At 60.4% G+C, this 16,996-nt stretch overlaps 2 protein-coding genes and 1 long non-coding RNA gene across 4 annotated transcripts; all 3 read left to right on the top strand.

Annotated features, from left to right (window-relative positions):
• Nucleotides 1–2,959: 2,959 nt before the first annotated feature.
• On the top strand, nucleotides 2,960–7,861 carry LOC142425892 (cysteine-rich protein 2). 2 transcript variants are annotated; one of them, XM_075531351.1, is made up of 8 exons: nucleotides 2,960–3,091; nucleotides 5,828–5,922; nucleotides 6,057–6,114; nucleotides 6,409–6,549; nucleotides 6,644–6,712; nucleotides 6,799–6,893; nucleotides 7,183–7,240; nucleotides 7,324–7,861. In XM_075531351.1, the coding sequence occupies exons 1-8, from the start codon at nucleotides 3,049–3,051 to the stop codon at nucleotides 7,389–7,391; spliced, it is 627 nt and encodes a 208-aa protein (XP_075387466.1). In that variant the 5' UTR covers nucleotides 2,960–3,048; the 3' UTR covers nucleotides 7,392–7,861. The 2 variants fall into 2 exon arrangements, with proteins under 2 accessions (XP_075387466.1, XP_075387467.1); XM_075531352.1 differs by lacking the exon at nucleotides 2,960–3,091 and having other exon boundaries at nucleotides 5,543–5,922.
• A 230-nt stretch (nucleotides 7,862–8,091) lies between these two features.
• Nucleotides 8,092–9,779, top strand: LOC142425737 (uncharacterized). Its single transcript, XR_012779694.1, has 2 exons — nucleotides 8,092–8,677; nucleotides 8,753–9,779. It is a non-coding gene; the product is annotated as an uncharacterized LOC142425737 (long non-coding RNA).
• Nucleotides 9,780–14,442: 4,663 nt separating this feature from the next.
• Nucleotides 14,443–15,977, top strand: CRIP1 (cysteine rich protein 1). Its single transcript, XM_075530675.1, has 4 exons — nucleotides 14,443–14,596; nucleotides 15,377–15,471; nucleotides 15,550–15,607; nucleotides 15,695–15,977. Exons 1-4 carry the CDS (start codon nucleotides 14,557–14,559, stop codon nucleotides 15,733–15,735), a joined length of 234 nt encoding a protein of 77 aa, XP_075386790.1. The 5' UTR covers nucleotides 14,443–14,556; the 3' UTR covers nucleotides 15,736–15,977.
• Nucleotides 15,978–16,996: the final 1,019 nt, after the last annotated feature.

Here is a 16,996-nt window from a genome sequence, read left to right as displayed (position 1 = left end):
GCACTTACTTACCTCTGCCAGGAAGGGTTTGTGGAGGTCCTGCCCTGCCCTCCGTGCACACCCCCACCCCTACCCCCCACTTCTGGGGCCAGGATTCGGGAAATCTGTGAGGGGCTAAAATAGAAACCACTTGTGTGCCCTCAGAGGCAGATAGGGGCGTCCTGGCCTCCAGGCAGTGGGTGACAGGTCTAGGTGTCCAGGATGCTGTTACAGCACAACCCACCCCCACCCAGAGCTGCTGGCTCCACTTCCCAGCCATTTTTGGCTAATCAGCGGCCCTGCTGCCCCTCCCTGAGAAGTGCCCACTGCTGGGCTTATCTGCGGTGTCTGAGCTTGTTTGTATGTGGGTGTGGGTTGGGGGTGAGTGTAAGAGGGCACCAGGCCAGGACCTTAGAAAAGGTGACTGCTGACCACCTCAGCCTTTCCAACTTTGGCCTGGGGAAATTTCACTCCCCCTCCCTGACCCATTTCTGTCCTCTGTTGTGGCCCCTTTAGTCCATTCTGTCCTCTGGCCTTCCTGAGCAATCCCAAAGCCCCTAGCTCTCTGTGTCCCCCAGGGGTGACCCCCTATTCCTGATTTCTGCCATCCTGGATGTGAGAAGAGCCTGTAGGGAGCCTCTCATGGGCCCTGGCCAGAAAGAAGCACTGTCCAGGCAAGGAGGGTTAGGGCCCCCACCTGCCCCTGGTGGCTGGGCTGGAAGGGGCCAAACCAGGGCTCAGGAACTAGGATCACAGGCTAGGATCAGTAAGGATACTGGACCCAGGAGTTTGTTAGTTCATGCACCCCTTCTGTGCCCAGTCTCTCGAGGGCTGAGTAGCCAGCTTGGTGCCCCTTGCCTGTTTCCACCTGTCTGGGCACCCTAAGTCTTCCCCACCCCCACCCCACCTTGGCTCAGAGCAGACTGGGAAAGCAGGTACTGGACCCAGCAACCTGGCAAGCATTAGAGAGTAAATGCTACCACGTGTGTGTGGGGGGGGGGTGGTTGGTGGGGGGGGGGTGGTTGGTGGGGGGGGGGTTGAGAGAAGATGTGTCCTGGGCCCAGCCCACAGCCTAGGCAATGGGAACCTACCCGTTTCTCATTGGCCTGGCCTAGGAGGTAGAGGTCAAGGCTTTTGCCCTGCTGTCCATCAGTCCATTGGAGGAAGCTGCTGGCCCTCAGCCAGGACTGCAGCAAAGGAGGGAGGGGCGGAGCCAGAGTGGGGCCAGCACACGCCCTACCCCCTTGCAGCTCCACTCCCCCAGGGCCCATTCCTGAGTTGCCACCCAGCAGTATCAGGCATGGCTGGCCGGTCGTGTGTCTCTTGCAGGTGTCCCTTCTCCACAGCAGGCTTGGGGAGGCCTGGCATGGGGCTCCCAGATGGGCCTCATGTATTATTCAGAGACATGGACACCCAGGCTGCATTAGGGGTCAGGGAAAGCCTAGTCCAGTGCACTACCTGGGGTGGGGGAGGGTGGCCCTTAGCACTAGGAGACTGACCAAGGTGGCCCGCCTATCACCTACATAGACTGGCTCAAGTCCAGATTTGGTGGTCAGGCTGGTCAAGCTGGTCAGTCGGGCTGGGGGGGGGGACACATATTTCTGGGCTGTTGTTGCCATGGAAATGGAGTGATTGTGCATGAGTGCTCCAGGAAGGAACTTCCTGCTAGGTGAGATTGGGGATGGGCTGGATGAAAACCAGATCTGAAAAAAAAAAAAAAAAAGAAAACCAGATCTGAGCAAGAATTAGCCCCAGAGCCCTCGGACTGACCCAGTACAGGACCCATTCGGACACTGGCTCCATGGCCCATCAGGCACTGGGGCCGAGGAACACTCTGCTCACTTGCTGGCGATGTACCAGATATAAGGCCAGGCGCAAGCAGGTTTCAGCGCCAGAGCCACACTGGGCCCTACAGAGGGCTGCTCTGCCCTCTGGGGGGCTTGGCGGACAGCTGGTGGTGTAGGCCTGGAGAGGACCCTGACAGCGGGACTGGGAGGCTGTGTCCTGGTTGGAAATCAGAAGACCAGGCAGAGGTCTGAGGGGGAGATAGAGCCCTAAAAGTCACCAAAGAGGCAGGCTGACAAGTGGGCACTGGGTGGAGGAGGCCTGACAGCCCTAAGGTCTAGGAGGTGTGTGTGGTGCATGCAGTATGAGGGCCCTCACCCCACAACCTGATATCCATGGTCTCTGGCTCCCAGACAGGAGGACCTTGATGTTGGTGGTCCCCACTTCACTGCAGACACCCAAGGGTCCTCAAACTTTTTCAACGGGTCCTGTTCACTGTCCTCCAGACCTGTTGGAGGGTCGGACTATAGTTTTTAAAAAAAACAACAAATTCCTATGCACATATTTACTTTGAAGTTAAAGCAAAAGGGGCAAAAACACCCGGTGGGCTGGATAAATGTCCTCCGCGGGCCACAGTCTCATTTTGGAGGCAGTGGGCATAGTGCCCAAGCTTGGCCGCCACAAAACTTCAGCACCACAGACAGTGTTAAGGTGGAAGATGGGGACTGGCCCTGGCTGAGCTCATACTGGACCAAAACTATAAGGTGGCCGCGGCCCCGCCGGGAATCTTGCTTGGATCCCGCCGCCCGGCTGTTGCTATGGGAACCTAGCAACAAAGAAGCCAAGAGGGTGCGCGCGCGCGGGGCAGGAAGGGAACCCTCCAGATGCCCGTGATCGCCCACGGCCAGCCAGGGCGCACCCGTCGGGCGTCTGTCTGCGTCTTCAGGGACCGCCGCTCGGCCTGGACGACCCCAACCTCACCATGGACAAATCTTGGACTCTGGGGGCGCCTCAGTCTCCTTGTCGGGCTCGGTAGACACCTCCGGGGGCGACAGGGCCTGGGGGGCGCCATGCAAGAGTTCCCTTCGGGGGGTAGGTGCGCCCCCGCGGCGCCCCGACGCCGCCAGCAGCCCGGGGCGGGGCGGGTTCCAGATGCCCCGCCCCAGCCGCAGAGCCAATGGGTGCGCCTGCATCCTTGGTGGGGTGGGGCCGGGCACCGGGCGGCGGCCGCGGCGGCGGAGACAAGCGCGAGCTGAGAGAGCAGGGGGAGCGGGCGCACTGACCATGGCCTCCAAGTGCCCCAAGTGTGACAAGGCCGTGTACTTTGGTAAGTGCCCAGTCCCCAGCTTGCTCCGTCCCCGCTCCCGCACCTCAGCCGCCCTTCACGGCCAGCCCCCTGCCGCAGATCCGGCGCCACGCGCGCGCCCGGCCTCCCGCCCGAACGCGGGCCCGGAACCCTGCTCTCGCTGTCTGCCCGCTAGAGTGCGGCCGGAGGGTCCCGCCCTGGTCTTGCAAGTGAAACCGGGAGAGGGGGCGGCCACTGGCCGAAATGGGGCTAGCGGGCGCAGTGGCCCAGGACGCGGCGGAGTCAGGGGCGCGCTCTGCGATGCGGGCGCATCGCGGTCCGCAGAGCGGCGAAGCACGGGGTGGGGTCGGGCGGGGGGGTTTGGGCCCTTCCTGGCAGGCTGGTCCCCAGATCTGCGGTGCCACGGACACGTGGCCAAGCTCGCTTGGCCCCACCCCGACCTTTGCGCGCACAGGACCGGCCTGGGCTCTGCCTAGACTTAGTCCACGCGGAGGCGACCGTAGCCTCTCCCTCCCGCGAGTCCCAACGCGCTCTCCCAGGGGTAGAGTGGAGGCGGGCAAGTGATGACACACGGACCCAGGACCCTTTCCACCTAGAGGCAGAAACGAGTGCCCCCAGGATGCCCCCAGGGCTGAGCCCCAGGCAAGCTCTTGACCACTCAGCATCCCCCCCCACCCGCCCCTCCCACCAGGGTCTAGGTCACTCACAGCTGCTCCCCCACCTTTGCTGGTGAGGGGCGTGCCCACCCCACTCTCACATCCCCACCACCTGCACAGAGATAGGCAGGCTTAGAATTGGAACTGAGGCTATGCGGAGGACAGTTACAGGGCCAGACCAAAGTTAAGGAAGCCCTTGGAGGGGCTAGGGAGTGGGGGGCACGGGCCGGCCAGGGGATACAGCCTTGTTTTCTGTTCCCAGAGGGCAGAGACCAGATTTGACTGGGAGTACTCCTGTGTCCCCAAGGGCCCTCCTGCCCAGTCCACTGCCCGCTACGCCACTTTGCCCTGGGCTAGGCCAGGCCCAGTTGGGGCTCTCTGGAGCCCCAGCCAGCAAGCGGGCCTCCAGGCAAGCCGGAAAAGCGCGTCTGCCTTCCTGCCAGCTGCTGCCTTCCAGCATAAAACAAAGACTCCTTAGACCAACCAGCTGCTGGAGAGGAGGGGGTGCTGTGGGGTGAAGTCCGGGTTCTGGCCCCCGCCCCCCAACCTGACAAGCCCTGCCCAGCCACCCACCCATCCATGGAGTCGGCCCCCAGAGGCCTCAGTACACCAAGGATGCTGTACTTCTGTCCAGAGACACCCCCTGCTCCCTCCCAAGCCCTTTACCCAGGCCCGGCATGCAGGGTGTCAGTGTGCCAGTGTGTCTGAGGGTAACGCGGGGCCTGGTCAGAGTTGCTTTGAGCTCCAACGGTCATGACTTCCAGAGGCAGCCCAACAGCGTCCTTATCTCAAGTGGTGCTGGGAAGGGACCCCAGATTTGGCAGTAGAGCTGGGCCGGCCAGCCTGCCCTGTGTGGCTGAGGGGAGGGGCCTTCCCTGCCATGCCCAGCAGCCTCAGGGGAGCCTGTGCAGCCAGCATGACTGAAGTTGGGGGTGAGAGAGCACAGCCTGGTCCCCCTTGGAAGACCCCAGTGCCTGGACCTAACCAGCTATGAGACCTCAGGGTGGGCTGTGCTATCGCCAGGCCACCACTCGCTGGGGTTGTGGAAGAGAGCCAGGGGGGGTGGGATGGGGGTGGGGGTGAGGTGGGGCATGCTGGCCCTCCCCACCCAGGCTCTCCACTTAGGCTAGGGGCCCTTCCCCTTCCCTTCGGAATTCCAGCTGGCCCTTCTTCCTGTCCTCTCCCTCCACCCTTTTCCTGCTCTGCTCCCATGGGGAGGCTTCCGGCTACTGGAGGCAGCCCAGCAGTCTGACGCCTGGAGGAAGGTCCATCCGGGAGCGCCTGACCCACCCTCTGGAGGCAGCTGGGCTCAGACCTCTGGTGACAAAGTGGCAATGGGAAGGGCATTAAGGGCTCAGGATGAAGGAGCTAAGTGTAGGGGGGGTCCTACCTGGGAGCACCCTCGTAGGCACAGGGATGGACAATGTCTTTACCCAACCTGGTCACACCAAAGGTACACCATCCACTTCCAGCCCCTAGATCAGCGGTTCTCAACTGTGGGTCGTGACCCTTTTGGGGGGGGTTGAACAACCCTAATATATCCTGCATTTTAGATATTTACATCATGATTCATAACAGTAGCAAGATTACAGTTATGAAGTAGCAACGAAAATAATTTTATGGTTGGGGTCACCACAGCATGAGGAACCTGTATGAAAGGGTCACGGTATGATGAAGGTTGAGAACCACTGCCCTAGCCCCTGGAATGAGGAGAGGGACACGTGTGGGGATGGGGGAGGCAGGTGGGGGAGAGACAGGCCTGTAAGGAGGCAGGTGTGAGGGACAGATGTGGGGAGGCAGGTGTGAGAGGAGGGACAGATGGGAGCGGCAGGTGGAACAGGTACGCGGGGAAGCAGGTATGTGAGAAGCAGCTGGGAGGGAGAAGCATCTGTGTGTATGTGAACCTGGGATGAGAGGAAGCTGGTGGGAATGGGCTGGTCACTGTAGCTGTCCGGAGGATTAGCAGCTGGACACCCGGAGAATCTGGCTCTAGGGGCTGGGAAAACTGGCCGGTCCTCCATGGGCATGGAGTCTGCCCGGAGGAAGCCTGTCTGTGCTGAGGGCAGGCATGGCCCTGCCCTGACTGTTCCCCAACTTGCAGCCGAGAAGGTGAGCTCCTTGGGCAAGGACTGGCATAAATTCTGCCTCAAATGTGAGCGCTGCAACAAGACATTGACACCAGGCGGCCACGCCGAGGTGAGTCCCTCCTAAGGATGGGCAGGGCCAGCGTCATGCCCCTCCCTCCTCAGGCTGGGGGAGGGTGCCTTGAGAAGCCTTTGGGAACTGCCTGGAACAGGGACAGGCGCTCAGCCCACACTCCCTCTACCTAGCATGACGGGAAACCCTTCTGCCACAAGCCGTGCTACGCCACTCTGTTTGGGCCCAAAGGTGAGCCTGCCCACCACCACACCGTTACCCCTACCCCATCCCTGTGCTGGGACTCCTCCGGAGTCAGACCACCCCTGTGGGTCCCAGGGAGGGCTTGAGCACTGCCTCCGCCCCCCCTCCATACACACACACACACACTTCAGCCTCCTGCCCCTTTGCATGTCCTTGCTCCTCTTCAGAGCCCTTGTCCATAAGATGGGCTGTGGAGAACCACTTTCTGAGGCGTTTGGGGTGGATCTGGATTTTGGCTTGGCCTCTGTCCACCCCCCTACCCAAGCCTGCTCCCACCCCCAGGTGTGAACATTGGTGGAGCCGGTTCCTACATCTATGAGAAGCCCTCAGCAGAGGGACCCCAGGTCTCTGGTCCAACTGAGGTCCCTGTGGCCCGTGCTGAGGAGCGGAAGGCTAGTGCCCCACCCAAGGGGCCCAGCAAAGGTGGGCTGGGCTGGGCTGGGCTGGGGGACAGAGGTGGCTTGTTGGAGTGTAGCCCCTGCCTCTCCCACCTGCCCTGACCTGCTGCTACCTCCAGCTTCCAGCGTCACAACTTTCACTGGTGAACCCAACATGTGTCCTCGCTGCAACAAGAGGGTCTACTTTGGTGAGTGGCACACCTGGGCGGGGGCAGGCCCCTTCCTTCTGCCCTCTTTCCCATCTCTGCCAGCCTCATTGGCTCCCCTTCCCCAGCCGAGAAGGTGACGTCTCTGGGCAAGGACTGGCACCGGCCATGCCTGCGCTGTGAGCGCTGCAGCAAGACGCTGACCCCCGGGGGGCACGCGGAGGTGAGGGCACCCAATGGGCCAGGCCAGACAGGTGGGGGGGTCCCTTTGGAGGCAGGCAGGGTGGGGTCGGGCAGTGGGGGCTGCCCTCTAGTGGCCGGAAGCCAGAAGGTCTACACTCAGATGCTCATACCTCAGGTGAGTGGACCTGGGTGTGGCCTTGGGTGCTGAGGGCCCACTAGGAGGGGGGACAGGAGCATGATGACATCATCTGAGTGCAAGAGGGGGCTGCTGGGGCAGAGGCAGAGAGGGCGGGCGAGAGCCTGCTCTCAGTCGGTCCTCCCCACCTTAGCACGATGGCCAGCCCTACTGCCACAAGCCCTGCTACGGAATTCTCTTTGGACCCAAGGGTGAGTGTGCTCAAGGGGACGCTGTGTTGAAGGGTCGGTCTGAATGTCTGGGCCCCTCCCCATCACTCCAATGATCTCTGCAGGCGTGAACACAGGGGCTGTAGGGAGCTACATCTATGACCGGGACCCCGAAGGCAAAATTCAGCCCTAGGCATGACCACCTGCTACTGCCCTGCCTGCTGACCCACCGCCCTGCTCCCTGGGGGCTGCCCCTTGAGGGCTGCCTACAGATCACGCATCAGAGTTGTGGCGAAGTACCCCGCCCCTGTCCTATCTACCAACAAGGCCCATGTACCCCCGTTATCTGTCACCCCTTGTCCCTACGTATCCCCCATATCCATTGTATATTCATGTGTCCCTGAATGTGCCCCAGTCTGTGTCCCCAGTGTCCTCTTGTCTCCTGTGTCCTCGACCAGGACTCTCAGATGGCCTCCTCGTGTTCCGTCCCCTGCGGGCGGCCCCGGGCTGCCCACCAGTGTTATTTACGATCCTGAGCTACACCGTCACTGCGCCTGCAGGCACGCCCTCTGCCAGCAGGCACGCCCTCTGCCAGTGCCCACACTGCCCTCCAGCCCTCACGTGCCCAGACTTCTGCTGTCAATAAAGAGTTTGAGAATTGCAGACCCTCGCAGCTGTGACCGTGCTGGACAAGAGAACAGGGCAGCGCCCTGAGGCCTTGGGTCTCTTGCGCCTTGTGGGGCTGTTCGGCACTCAAGGGCGTTTCAGGAGGCAGGTGGAGTGTGAGCCCAGCCCTTCTGATGAGGAGGGGCTGGCAGGGACTTGGGCTCTGATTGGAGCAGTGTGGGGGGAGGGGGCGTTGAGGGATGGAGGGGTCTCCAAAGCATCAGAGGAGCCCTCGAGGGGAGCAAGCAGAGTTAGGGTACTGAGGTAAAGCCCCGGGTGAGTGGCGCCAACACGACACAGCCAGGAGTGGCAGAGGGGCGGTGGACATGGGCCACATGTACCCCTCAGGGACCCAGTGCATTCTGGGGAAGCTAGCTGTGGGGAAAGAGCGGAGGCTGCGGAGGTTAGAGGGGCGTAGTCAGCACTGGTAGGCGGTCCTCCACTGTCCCGCCCACCCTCACCCTGCTGGCCCTTGAGAGTGGGGGTGGAGGTGTTAGCCCCAGGGCAGTGAGGGTCGTGCTATGGCCTGGATTCTCAGCCCTCCCTGCCCTAATGTTCCCACCAGGCCAGCGGTCAGGGCTCCGGGTTGGCAGTGAATAGTGCTGCTGGCCTACCCAGGTGTCCGCCCCTGACCTGCCCAGGTTCAGCCATGCCCGGGGCTGGCACCAGAGGGCGCCTTCACACGCCTGCTGAGTGCCCTCTTCCGGCTCAGCTGGGGCCTAGCTAAGGCTCGGTGCCCGCCCACCTCTGCCCCAGACCCCAGATGAGGCTAAAGCTCACCAATCTTGGACCACGCCAAGGCCCACGGGGGCGGTGAGTGGGGGTGGGGTGGGGGAGGGGGCGCGTCCAGCCTGAGCATCTCGAACCCATTGCCTCTCTCTCACACAGGGCCCCGGGTCCATCCCTGTTCCCAGCGCACCAGTGCTACCGAGCCAACCTTCCCCGACTAGCTGCCCAGCCCAGCTCCCCACCCACATGGTCACAGACCTAACTGACGACCACGACCGCCGCCCTGTTCCATTGTCCCGTGTGTGCAGCCATCTTACGGAAGAGCTGGGCGAGGCCAGCTCCCAGCGTTGCAGTGGCCTCTGTGCTGGCCCTGAACAAGAGCTGGGGATCACAGGGCACCAGCACCGGGTCCTGGGTTCTCACCCCAGGCTGAGGGGAGGTAGAGCCGGGTTTGGGGGCCCTTGGTGCATAGGTCAGCCAGGCCAGTTTCCTGGCTGGGATGGTTTGGGGAGGGTTCTGACTGCTCCCTGCTCAGCCTCCGTGGGGAATGGAAAGGGGGTAGGGGAAAGTCTGCGCCTCCTCCTCAGGACCCACCAGTGGAAACTCAATAGGAAAACCCTTCCGGAAACCGCCGCTGGGGACCGTCGCCTGATCTGGCTGCGAGGGTCGAGGGGTCGATGAACTCTCAGTCCTAGGGCTGGTGGCAGCCAAAGCGCAGCAGGTTCGGCCCTGGGAGAGGGTGGGGCAACTCCATTTCCTGCGGGCTGCAGGGCCGTGTTTGTTTCTTTGGGGTTGTCATGGAAACTGGGGCGGGTGCCGCTACTGTTTCTCTGGCTGCCTTGTTCGGCTGAGTCAGTTGGGGCGGCAGGGGCCTGGTTGCTCAGAGCCTCTCCGTGGCACCAGTTCCAGGAACGCCCCTGCAGCCCTGCCTCTGCAGGCCACTAGCCAGGTGCTTCCTGGTTCCAGGCCCACGCCAAGATGGCACAGAGGCGGGAATGTGTGCCTTTGTCCCTGGGTGTGTCCCCCTCCCTCCCTGCTTCCCTTCTACCCTCAAGGGACCAGCCAGAATGCCCATCAGCTCACCACTACCATAGCCCCTGGGAACCACGTCCAGGGACCCCCAAGGCTGAGCTGCCAGGCCAACTGCACCCAATCCCATTCTGATAAAAACCCAACTGCCTTTTTCCTCCCCAGTGTCCTGTGCCATGACCAAACACTGCACACACACCCCCAGCTCTGGACCACCCAGGGGCATCTGCAGGGCCTGTGCTGCCTGCTCTCCACCAACCCCACTTCCTTTAGGGCCCATGGTCTCCTCCTCAGAGCCCACTTCCTGCACCAGTGACCTTTGACATTCATTCTGGCTACATCCTACCCCCACTCCCCCCACCCTCCATCACCTCCTGGTTCTCCCAGGCCCTGGGCTCATACCCAGGCCAAGGAAACCTCCCTAACTTCCTTGAGACTTGGGGGTCTGAGTCTGTACCGCGCTGGGATCTAGAGACAGCCAGTTGGCCCCAAACTGCTTCTGTGCCTGGGAGAGGCTAGGTTTCAATAACCAGCAACAGGCCCCAGCTCCTCAGCTGGGGGCAAGGAGATGAGGGCTGGGAGCAGTAGTGGGGGGTTTCCAGGTCCAAGGGAGACAATGGGGGCGAGCAGTTAGTAGGACCCAGCCTCTGGGCCTGCAGAAAGTTCTGTGGGGCTTTCACTCCAGGAGGGAGGGGCCAGTGTCCTGGCCAGAGGAGGGATACATACATAGGGTGTACCTGTGCTGGGCTGGCTGCGGGACTCCAGGTCACTTGTGCAACCCTCCCTTTGACTCCTGCTTCCCAGAGAGTAGGAGGTGCAGTGTCCTCCCACCTGGGCCCTGGAGCTGCCATCCATGCCAGGAAGTTTTTCTGGGAAAAGGCAGCATCCAGTTCCTCCTCCCCATCCCTTCCCCCACTCTGGCCAAGCAGACCCAGGCTGGGGCAGGATCTCTGGGCAGACTGGACTCCCAGGAGATAGGATGCTGAAAATAGGCCCTGGGAATGTCTGCATGTCTCTGACTCAGCCGCTGGTTGAGTGAGGTTAGGGGGGTGGGTGGGTGGGGGTATGTGTGTGTGTGTGTGTGTGTGTGTGTGTGTGTGTGTGTGTGTGTGTGTGTGTGTGTGTGTGTGTAAGACAGAGAGAAGGTCTGGGACGTGATTTAGCTGCATGGTTCCACATGCCTTTTTTAGATTGCTCCAACCCAGAGGGGCTTCCTTCCCACCTGCTCACACTCCCAGTTTCCCGTCCTGAATGGGACTGGGCTGCAACAAGGATGGTTGGGTTCCCTGAGGATGGTAGAATCAACCCCCAGGAGAAGACAATTTGGAATTTGGGACAGAGAGAGCAGGGGAGGGGGGCACGCATGGCTCCCAGAAAAGCAGGATTTACCCTTGTGGGTGGATGTCATCTCAGAGCTGCCTGAAGACTGAAATTCTTCAGCGGTCATTGCAGGCCGGTCCTGCCTTGAGGTGCCCTGGAAGCCTCCACAGAGTGTGCTTCCCTGGTTTCTCTGCCCATCCCCACCCCCTACCCTGCCAAGGCAGGGTCCCTGCTACCTCCCACCAGTCTGAACCAGCCATGGGCAAAACTCAAGGGGAGAAGGATATGTGGTTGCTCCCACATGGGGAGCAGGTGAAGGAAGCTTCAGGGGTACCCTCAGCTTGTCTTTGAAAGCTCTTGGATAGTCAGCCCAGGGCAAGTAGCGCATGCTATTTGTACCACCACCACCACCCCCACCTGCCCAGTGTTGGGAGAGAAGGGGCTGGTCCAGGAGCAACAGGAGGGCCCATTTCAGGGAGCTCACCCTTGTCCAGGTGGCCACAGAGGGGACAAGTCAGCTGATGGGACTGAAGGGCATTGTGCCTGGTTGCAGCCCAGGACCTGGGGGCTGTAGTTGGTGATGGTGGCAGCTACCTGTAGGCATGCTGGTCCAGGAGCACAGACCCAGTGGGGCTGAGTGCCCACCAGTCTGTGATGTTTTAAAGAAATGTCCCAGGGAATGTGTGTCTGTGTGTGTCTGAGTGTGTGTTGTGTGTGAGTAGATGTGTGTTCTTAGTTTGTGTCGGTGTATTGTGTCTGAGTATGTTGTATCTGTGTGCATTTGAATGTGGGTTGAGTGGGTGTGTGTGCATGTGTTATGAGTGTCTAGTCTGTGAGTAGGTATGTATCTGAGGGAGTCTGAGTGTGTGTTATGTCAGAGTATGTGTTTGAGTGTGTTGTGTCTGGGTGTTTCAGAGTGTGTGTCTGAGTGTGTTGTGTCTGGGTGTCAGGATGTGTCTGTGATTGGGTGTGAGTCTGAGGGTGTGTGTCTTTGAGTGTGTGTGAGCAGGTGTTTGAGTCTGTGTGGGTGTCTGAGTATATGTGTGTCTAAGGGAGTGTGTCTTTGAATGTTAGTGTGTGTGTTGTGTTTGTGTGTATGTGTCCACTGTTGGTATGTGTCTGGGTGTTTGAGTGGGTGTGTGTCTGAAGTAGTGTGACTGAGTGTGTTGTATCTAAATGAGTGTGTCTGAGGGAGTGTGTCTTTGTGTGCTGGTAGTGTCTGTGTTTCCGTGTGTGTGTCTGAGTTGTGTCTGAAGGAGTGTGCCTGAGGGAGTGTGTGAGGGAATATATCTTTGAGTGTGTGTGAATGTTTGTGACGAGTGGTTGTGTGTCTTAGTTGAGTCTCTAAACACAGTTGGAGCTCCAACCACAGGGTGAGACCTGAAGTGTGGGCCCCTCCCGCCTCCCCACCCTGTGACCACAGCAACGGAAAATAACAGCAGGGACAGTCAGGAAGGGACTCAACACCCCAGTTGCCAAGGGGGACCTGCTCAGCATGCAATGCGTGGTTGGAGTCCAGCGTGTGGGGATGGGGCTGTCCTTGGGGTGGGGACTGGTCATTGTCAATCTACAAATCCTAGGCTTGGATTTGTGAGATGTGAGTAGTGGTTCAACAGTAAGAGGCAGATAACCAGTCACACACCCAATACACACGCTTATACACAGGCACACCCACTCTCCACACACACACACACACACACACACACACACACACACGAGCATCTCCCTGTGTATGGACATCATTAGGCGCCCTGCCCTATGGGCAAGCCTCCCAGACTGGGCCTTGAGGGCTGCCATCCCACCCACCTCCGACTCCCACACCCTCGCTGGCCAGGCTACCATCTTTAGCATAGCCTGCACTGTCCCAGGCTCTACCCTCAGCCACACTTAGTCTAGGGGTTCTGTGCCCTGGTCTTCCCTCCATCCCCTTCACCTCAATGACCTCTTTCTGCTTGGTTGTCTCTAGCCACCTCCCCAGGACCTTTGCTTGGTCCCACAGTCTGTCCCTGGCTGCTGGCCTCATGACTGCCTCTCTCCTGCTAACGGAGGGTCCTGGGCCTTAGAGACAGATCAGGGGAGCAGGACCACCCCCCTTCTGTCCCCAGCATGGCCTCCTCCAACAGCAACAGCAGCAAAAAAATAAGCCAGGGAGAGGAGGCCAGGCTGGTGCCCATGAGGACAGTGGTGTCTTCTGCCAGGCAGAAGCCACTGAGGCCAGATGTGACTGGGTGCCTGGGTTCCTTTAGGCAGAGGGGAGGGTTTGGCTGGCAGAGGACCACACCCTGCCCCTTGGTTGCAGTACTCAGCCCTTGCTGAGTGGTTTAAGGCCAGTCAGGGTGGCTGGGACCCTAGTCAAAGGATGGTATCCAGAAATGACATTTTGTTTTTCAAGGTGGGTGTGTGGACACAGGTGACTGAGCAGGTGGGGAGACACCTTGGCCAGGAGGAAGAACAGGGGGCTGGCTAGGCATCCAGGGGGAAGCAGGGCGTGTCCTTGGTGGGCAGGAAGGTTAGGGGAAGGCATTGCATAGGACAAAGAGAGGGGCAAGTAGGTTGGACTGGACTGAGGTCTGGCTAATAGAAGAATTGGAGCTGCACCCCCCTCCCCTCTTTTGGATGATCTTCTAGTTCCCCAGAGGAAGGTAGGAAGGCTGGAATGGACCCATGACTCCTAGTCAGCTCCCTCCACCCTTCCTATTCTCTGAGGGATCTGCTTGGGGCGGGTGGGCTGGGCGGGATCGACAGTCTCGGCCTGGCACCGTGGAGGCGCCCAGCAGCCGCGCCCTCATGGACATGGGCACCGGAGCTTCCCGCGGAGATAACAGCCTGCCCCGCCCCGGCAACTCTGAGGCCACCCCTGCCCCCACAGTCCTAGAGGGTGCTTGTTCAAGAGGGGGACTCCCCTAGCTGGAATCACCCCCTGGGGATCTCCCCTGGGGACATTACGCTGTGGTCTGAGTGGGTTTTCCGTGCATGGGGCTGCGGGAGGTCAGCTAGCCCGAGGGGTGGGGTGCGGTTGGCGCGCGTAGGGCAGCTGAAGGGGCGGGAGGGGCGAGGGTACCCTTGAGAGTACCCTCAAGCTGCAGGAGGACCTGGTCAAAGTGTGGCCTGAGCAAGTCTTGTGGCGAATTTGCATTTGTTTGCATGTTGGAGGTGGGCGCAAGCTCTAGCGGATTTAGGTGGGGGAGCAGGTGTTGGCGGGAAAGGTTGCTGGGGGTAGAGGAACGCTTTTATGCTCCCGGAAGTCCCCCCCCCCATCCTGGACTTAGCGGACTCCTGGACTACCTGTCCCCGCCCTATCCCCTCCCCTACCCCCGCCCGAGTCCCCATGGATTCCTTGCGTCTCTGTCCTTCCTCTCCTACCTTCCAACCCCTACCCGCCCCCACCCCCCATGGAATTCTGGCTGCTGGAAGGGGTGGACCAGATGACCTTTGCGGGCGGCCAGCCCGGATCCGATGTCACCGGGTCCAAGTCCCAGATTTAAGGGGTGGGACGCTGGGGGCGGGGTCTCAAGGGGGCGGGGGCACAGGCCCCTGAAAGGCGCGCTCCCAGCGGGGGCCCGCCATCCGTGCCCTCTTCCGTCAGTCCGCCTGCATCCTAGACCAGCGACGTCATGCCCAAGTGCCCCAAGTGCAGCAAGGAGGTGTACTTCGGTGAGGGGCCGCGGGGCTGGGGGTGCAGCCGGGCGCAGGGTGGGGGCAGCGCAGGTGGACTCTTGCCGGCGGAGCGGAGACCTCAGCCCTTCAGGCGGAGAGCCCCTTGGGCCTGGCCTCACAGTCGCGCGCTGGTGTGGAGTGTCTGAGGACTGCTTCGGGGCTCTCGTCCTGCCTGGCCCTCCTCGGGGTCGGCCTCGAACCCCTGGCATCGGTGACGGCTGTTTTTGTACCTTTCCTCTGGGTCTCCCAGTCTCTGGCTCACTAGCTCCCCGGATTCCTCCATTTCTTCTCCCCGCTCCTCTCGGGGCGCACCCAGGGCGGGACCCCGCAGGGAGGAAGGAACGTGGCCTCGAGCGCCACTCCCCGCGCAAAGTAGAAACAGACGCGGAAGCCAGTGCCCCGGGGGCCCTAACAGGGCACACTCCGTCGCTGTGCCCTTCTTCTGGGCTTAGCTGGAGGGACTGGTCCTGCACCCACGCTCAGCCCCCTTCATCACTCACGGAAAGGAGCCATCTCTGGGGGAAAACCGATAGATAGCCTGGGGTCCGCATCACCTCCCCACCATCTCCCCTACACCCCAGGCCCAGGGCCTCTCTGAGTCGCCTGGAGCCCCTCACTAGCCCCTCTTGTTTAGTATGGAACTGGCAGGAAGTGCAGGAGGTGGGGACAGGGACAAGCTAGGAGAATGGCTTAGGACAGGTGACTGGGAGGGACTAGGAGACCCGATGGCCAGATGCCAGGTGGTGAGCAGGGTCTCCTGTGGGATCTGATCTGCAGCTGAGCGGGTGACCTCCCTGGGGAAGGACTGGCACCGGCCCTGCCTCAAGTGTGAGAAATGTGGGAAGACGCTGACCTCCGGGAGTCACGCAGAGGTGAGGTGGGAGCTGGTACCCAGACCTGGGGGGTGCGGTACATGTGGTCCCAGCCTCTCACCACCCTTCTCTCTGCAGCATGAGGGCAAGCCTTACTGCAACCACCCCTGCTATGCAGCCATGTTCGGACCCAAAGGTATGCTCCCCCTGATCTGACCCAGCCCCTGACCTTACCTACCCCCCATCTCAGCCATGACTCCCAACTTAACTCTTTCCTTTGCAGGTTTTGGACGGGGAGGAGCTGAGAGCCACACTTTCAAGTAAACCCAAGTACCAGCCTACCCAGCCCAGCAGCCCCCTTCCCAAGCTGGACATCCCTTGGGCCTGGAGGGGGTTAGGGATGCAGAGCCCTTACTTCTCCATCCTCTCTGCAGACCCTACCCTCTCTGTTGGCCGGCCACCCTGCTTTGCTGTTGCCCTTCCAGGCAGACACTGGTTCTTGTTCCCCAGCACCTGAAACTCCTCTGTAGCCCTGGATACCCTCAATAAACTTCAAACGCTCAGAAGGCTGGTGGCTCTGTGTGTGTGTGTGCACTCACACACAGGTACATGGGCTCAGCTGGGGTCTGACCTGGATCTTGCCAGTGACCACCCTTCCTGTCACAGTAGGCATTGTCCACTGTCTCTGGTCCTGGATGGGGTAGGCGAGAAGCCAGGTCATCACCTATAGATCATAACACCCTTGTTTCATCAGACTGGCAGTCCTGGGCTGGAATGGGCATATGGTTGACAGCAGGGGCCGGGTGGGTTCATGGGTGTGAGTCAGCAACAAGTCTTGCTGAATCTGAGAGACCCTCTTGGAGGAGTTTCAGTGAAGACATTCCCCTGGCCCCCACCCCATGACTGCTGTTGAGCTCAGTCTCACCTAGACATAAACATACTGCCCCTCATTTGCCCCAGGGACTGGCAGGGGGCGGGAGATATGAAACCTTGGCTTGCCTCAAGGATTGAGGCTTTCTGCAAATTCCCAAGTCAAACCAGGCAGAAGCTGCTGAGCATCCCTCAGACCTCGCCTCATCTAGCCTTCCCAGAACTGGAGGAACTGCCTTGGTTCTGGATATGTTGGGGGTCCTGAGAGCCTGAGCTAGACAAGGTGTGTGTGTGTCCCCAAGATGTGGAAGCTTAATGCTTGTGATAAATGAAGGTGTGGGGGTCAAAGGGGAGCCCTGTGGTGTAGTGATTATATTAGGTAGCAGACAGGGACCAGTGTCCACTGGGCATGATGGCATGAGCCAGGAGGGGATGGTGCACCTAGGTGGGTAGTACACCTAGATTAGCCCAATCTAGGACAGGTGGGCTTAATTCAGCCAATGGGGGCAACCAGTACCATGGACCGTGCCCCAAAAATTGAAACTTGGAGACCACTGTCCTCTTCCCCCCAACCCACTGAGCTCTGCATGCAGTCTCTCTCTCCCCCCCTCCCCCCTTCCTCCTGATCTTCTCTCCACCACCATGGATGGGAGTGCAGTCTTGTGTTCATGAGTGTAAAACCTGAAACTTCTATCCTTTATAAAAATTCACTTGG

The sequence above is a fragment of the Tenrec ecaudatus genome, chromosome 14 (assembly GCF_050624435.1).
Source record: "Tenrec ecaudatus isolate mTenEca1 chromosome 14, mTenEca1.hap1, whole genome shotgun sequence".
NCBI classification, from domain to species: domain Eukaryota; kingdom Metazoa; phylum Chordata; class Mammalia; order Afrosoricida; family Tenrecidae; genus Tenrec; species Tenrec ecaudatus.
The sequence above is the reverse complement of the archived record's forward strand: the minus strand, read 5'-3'. Positions and strand labels throughout refer to the sequence as shown.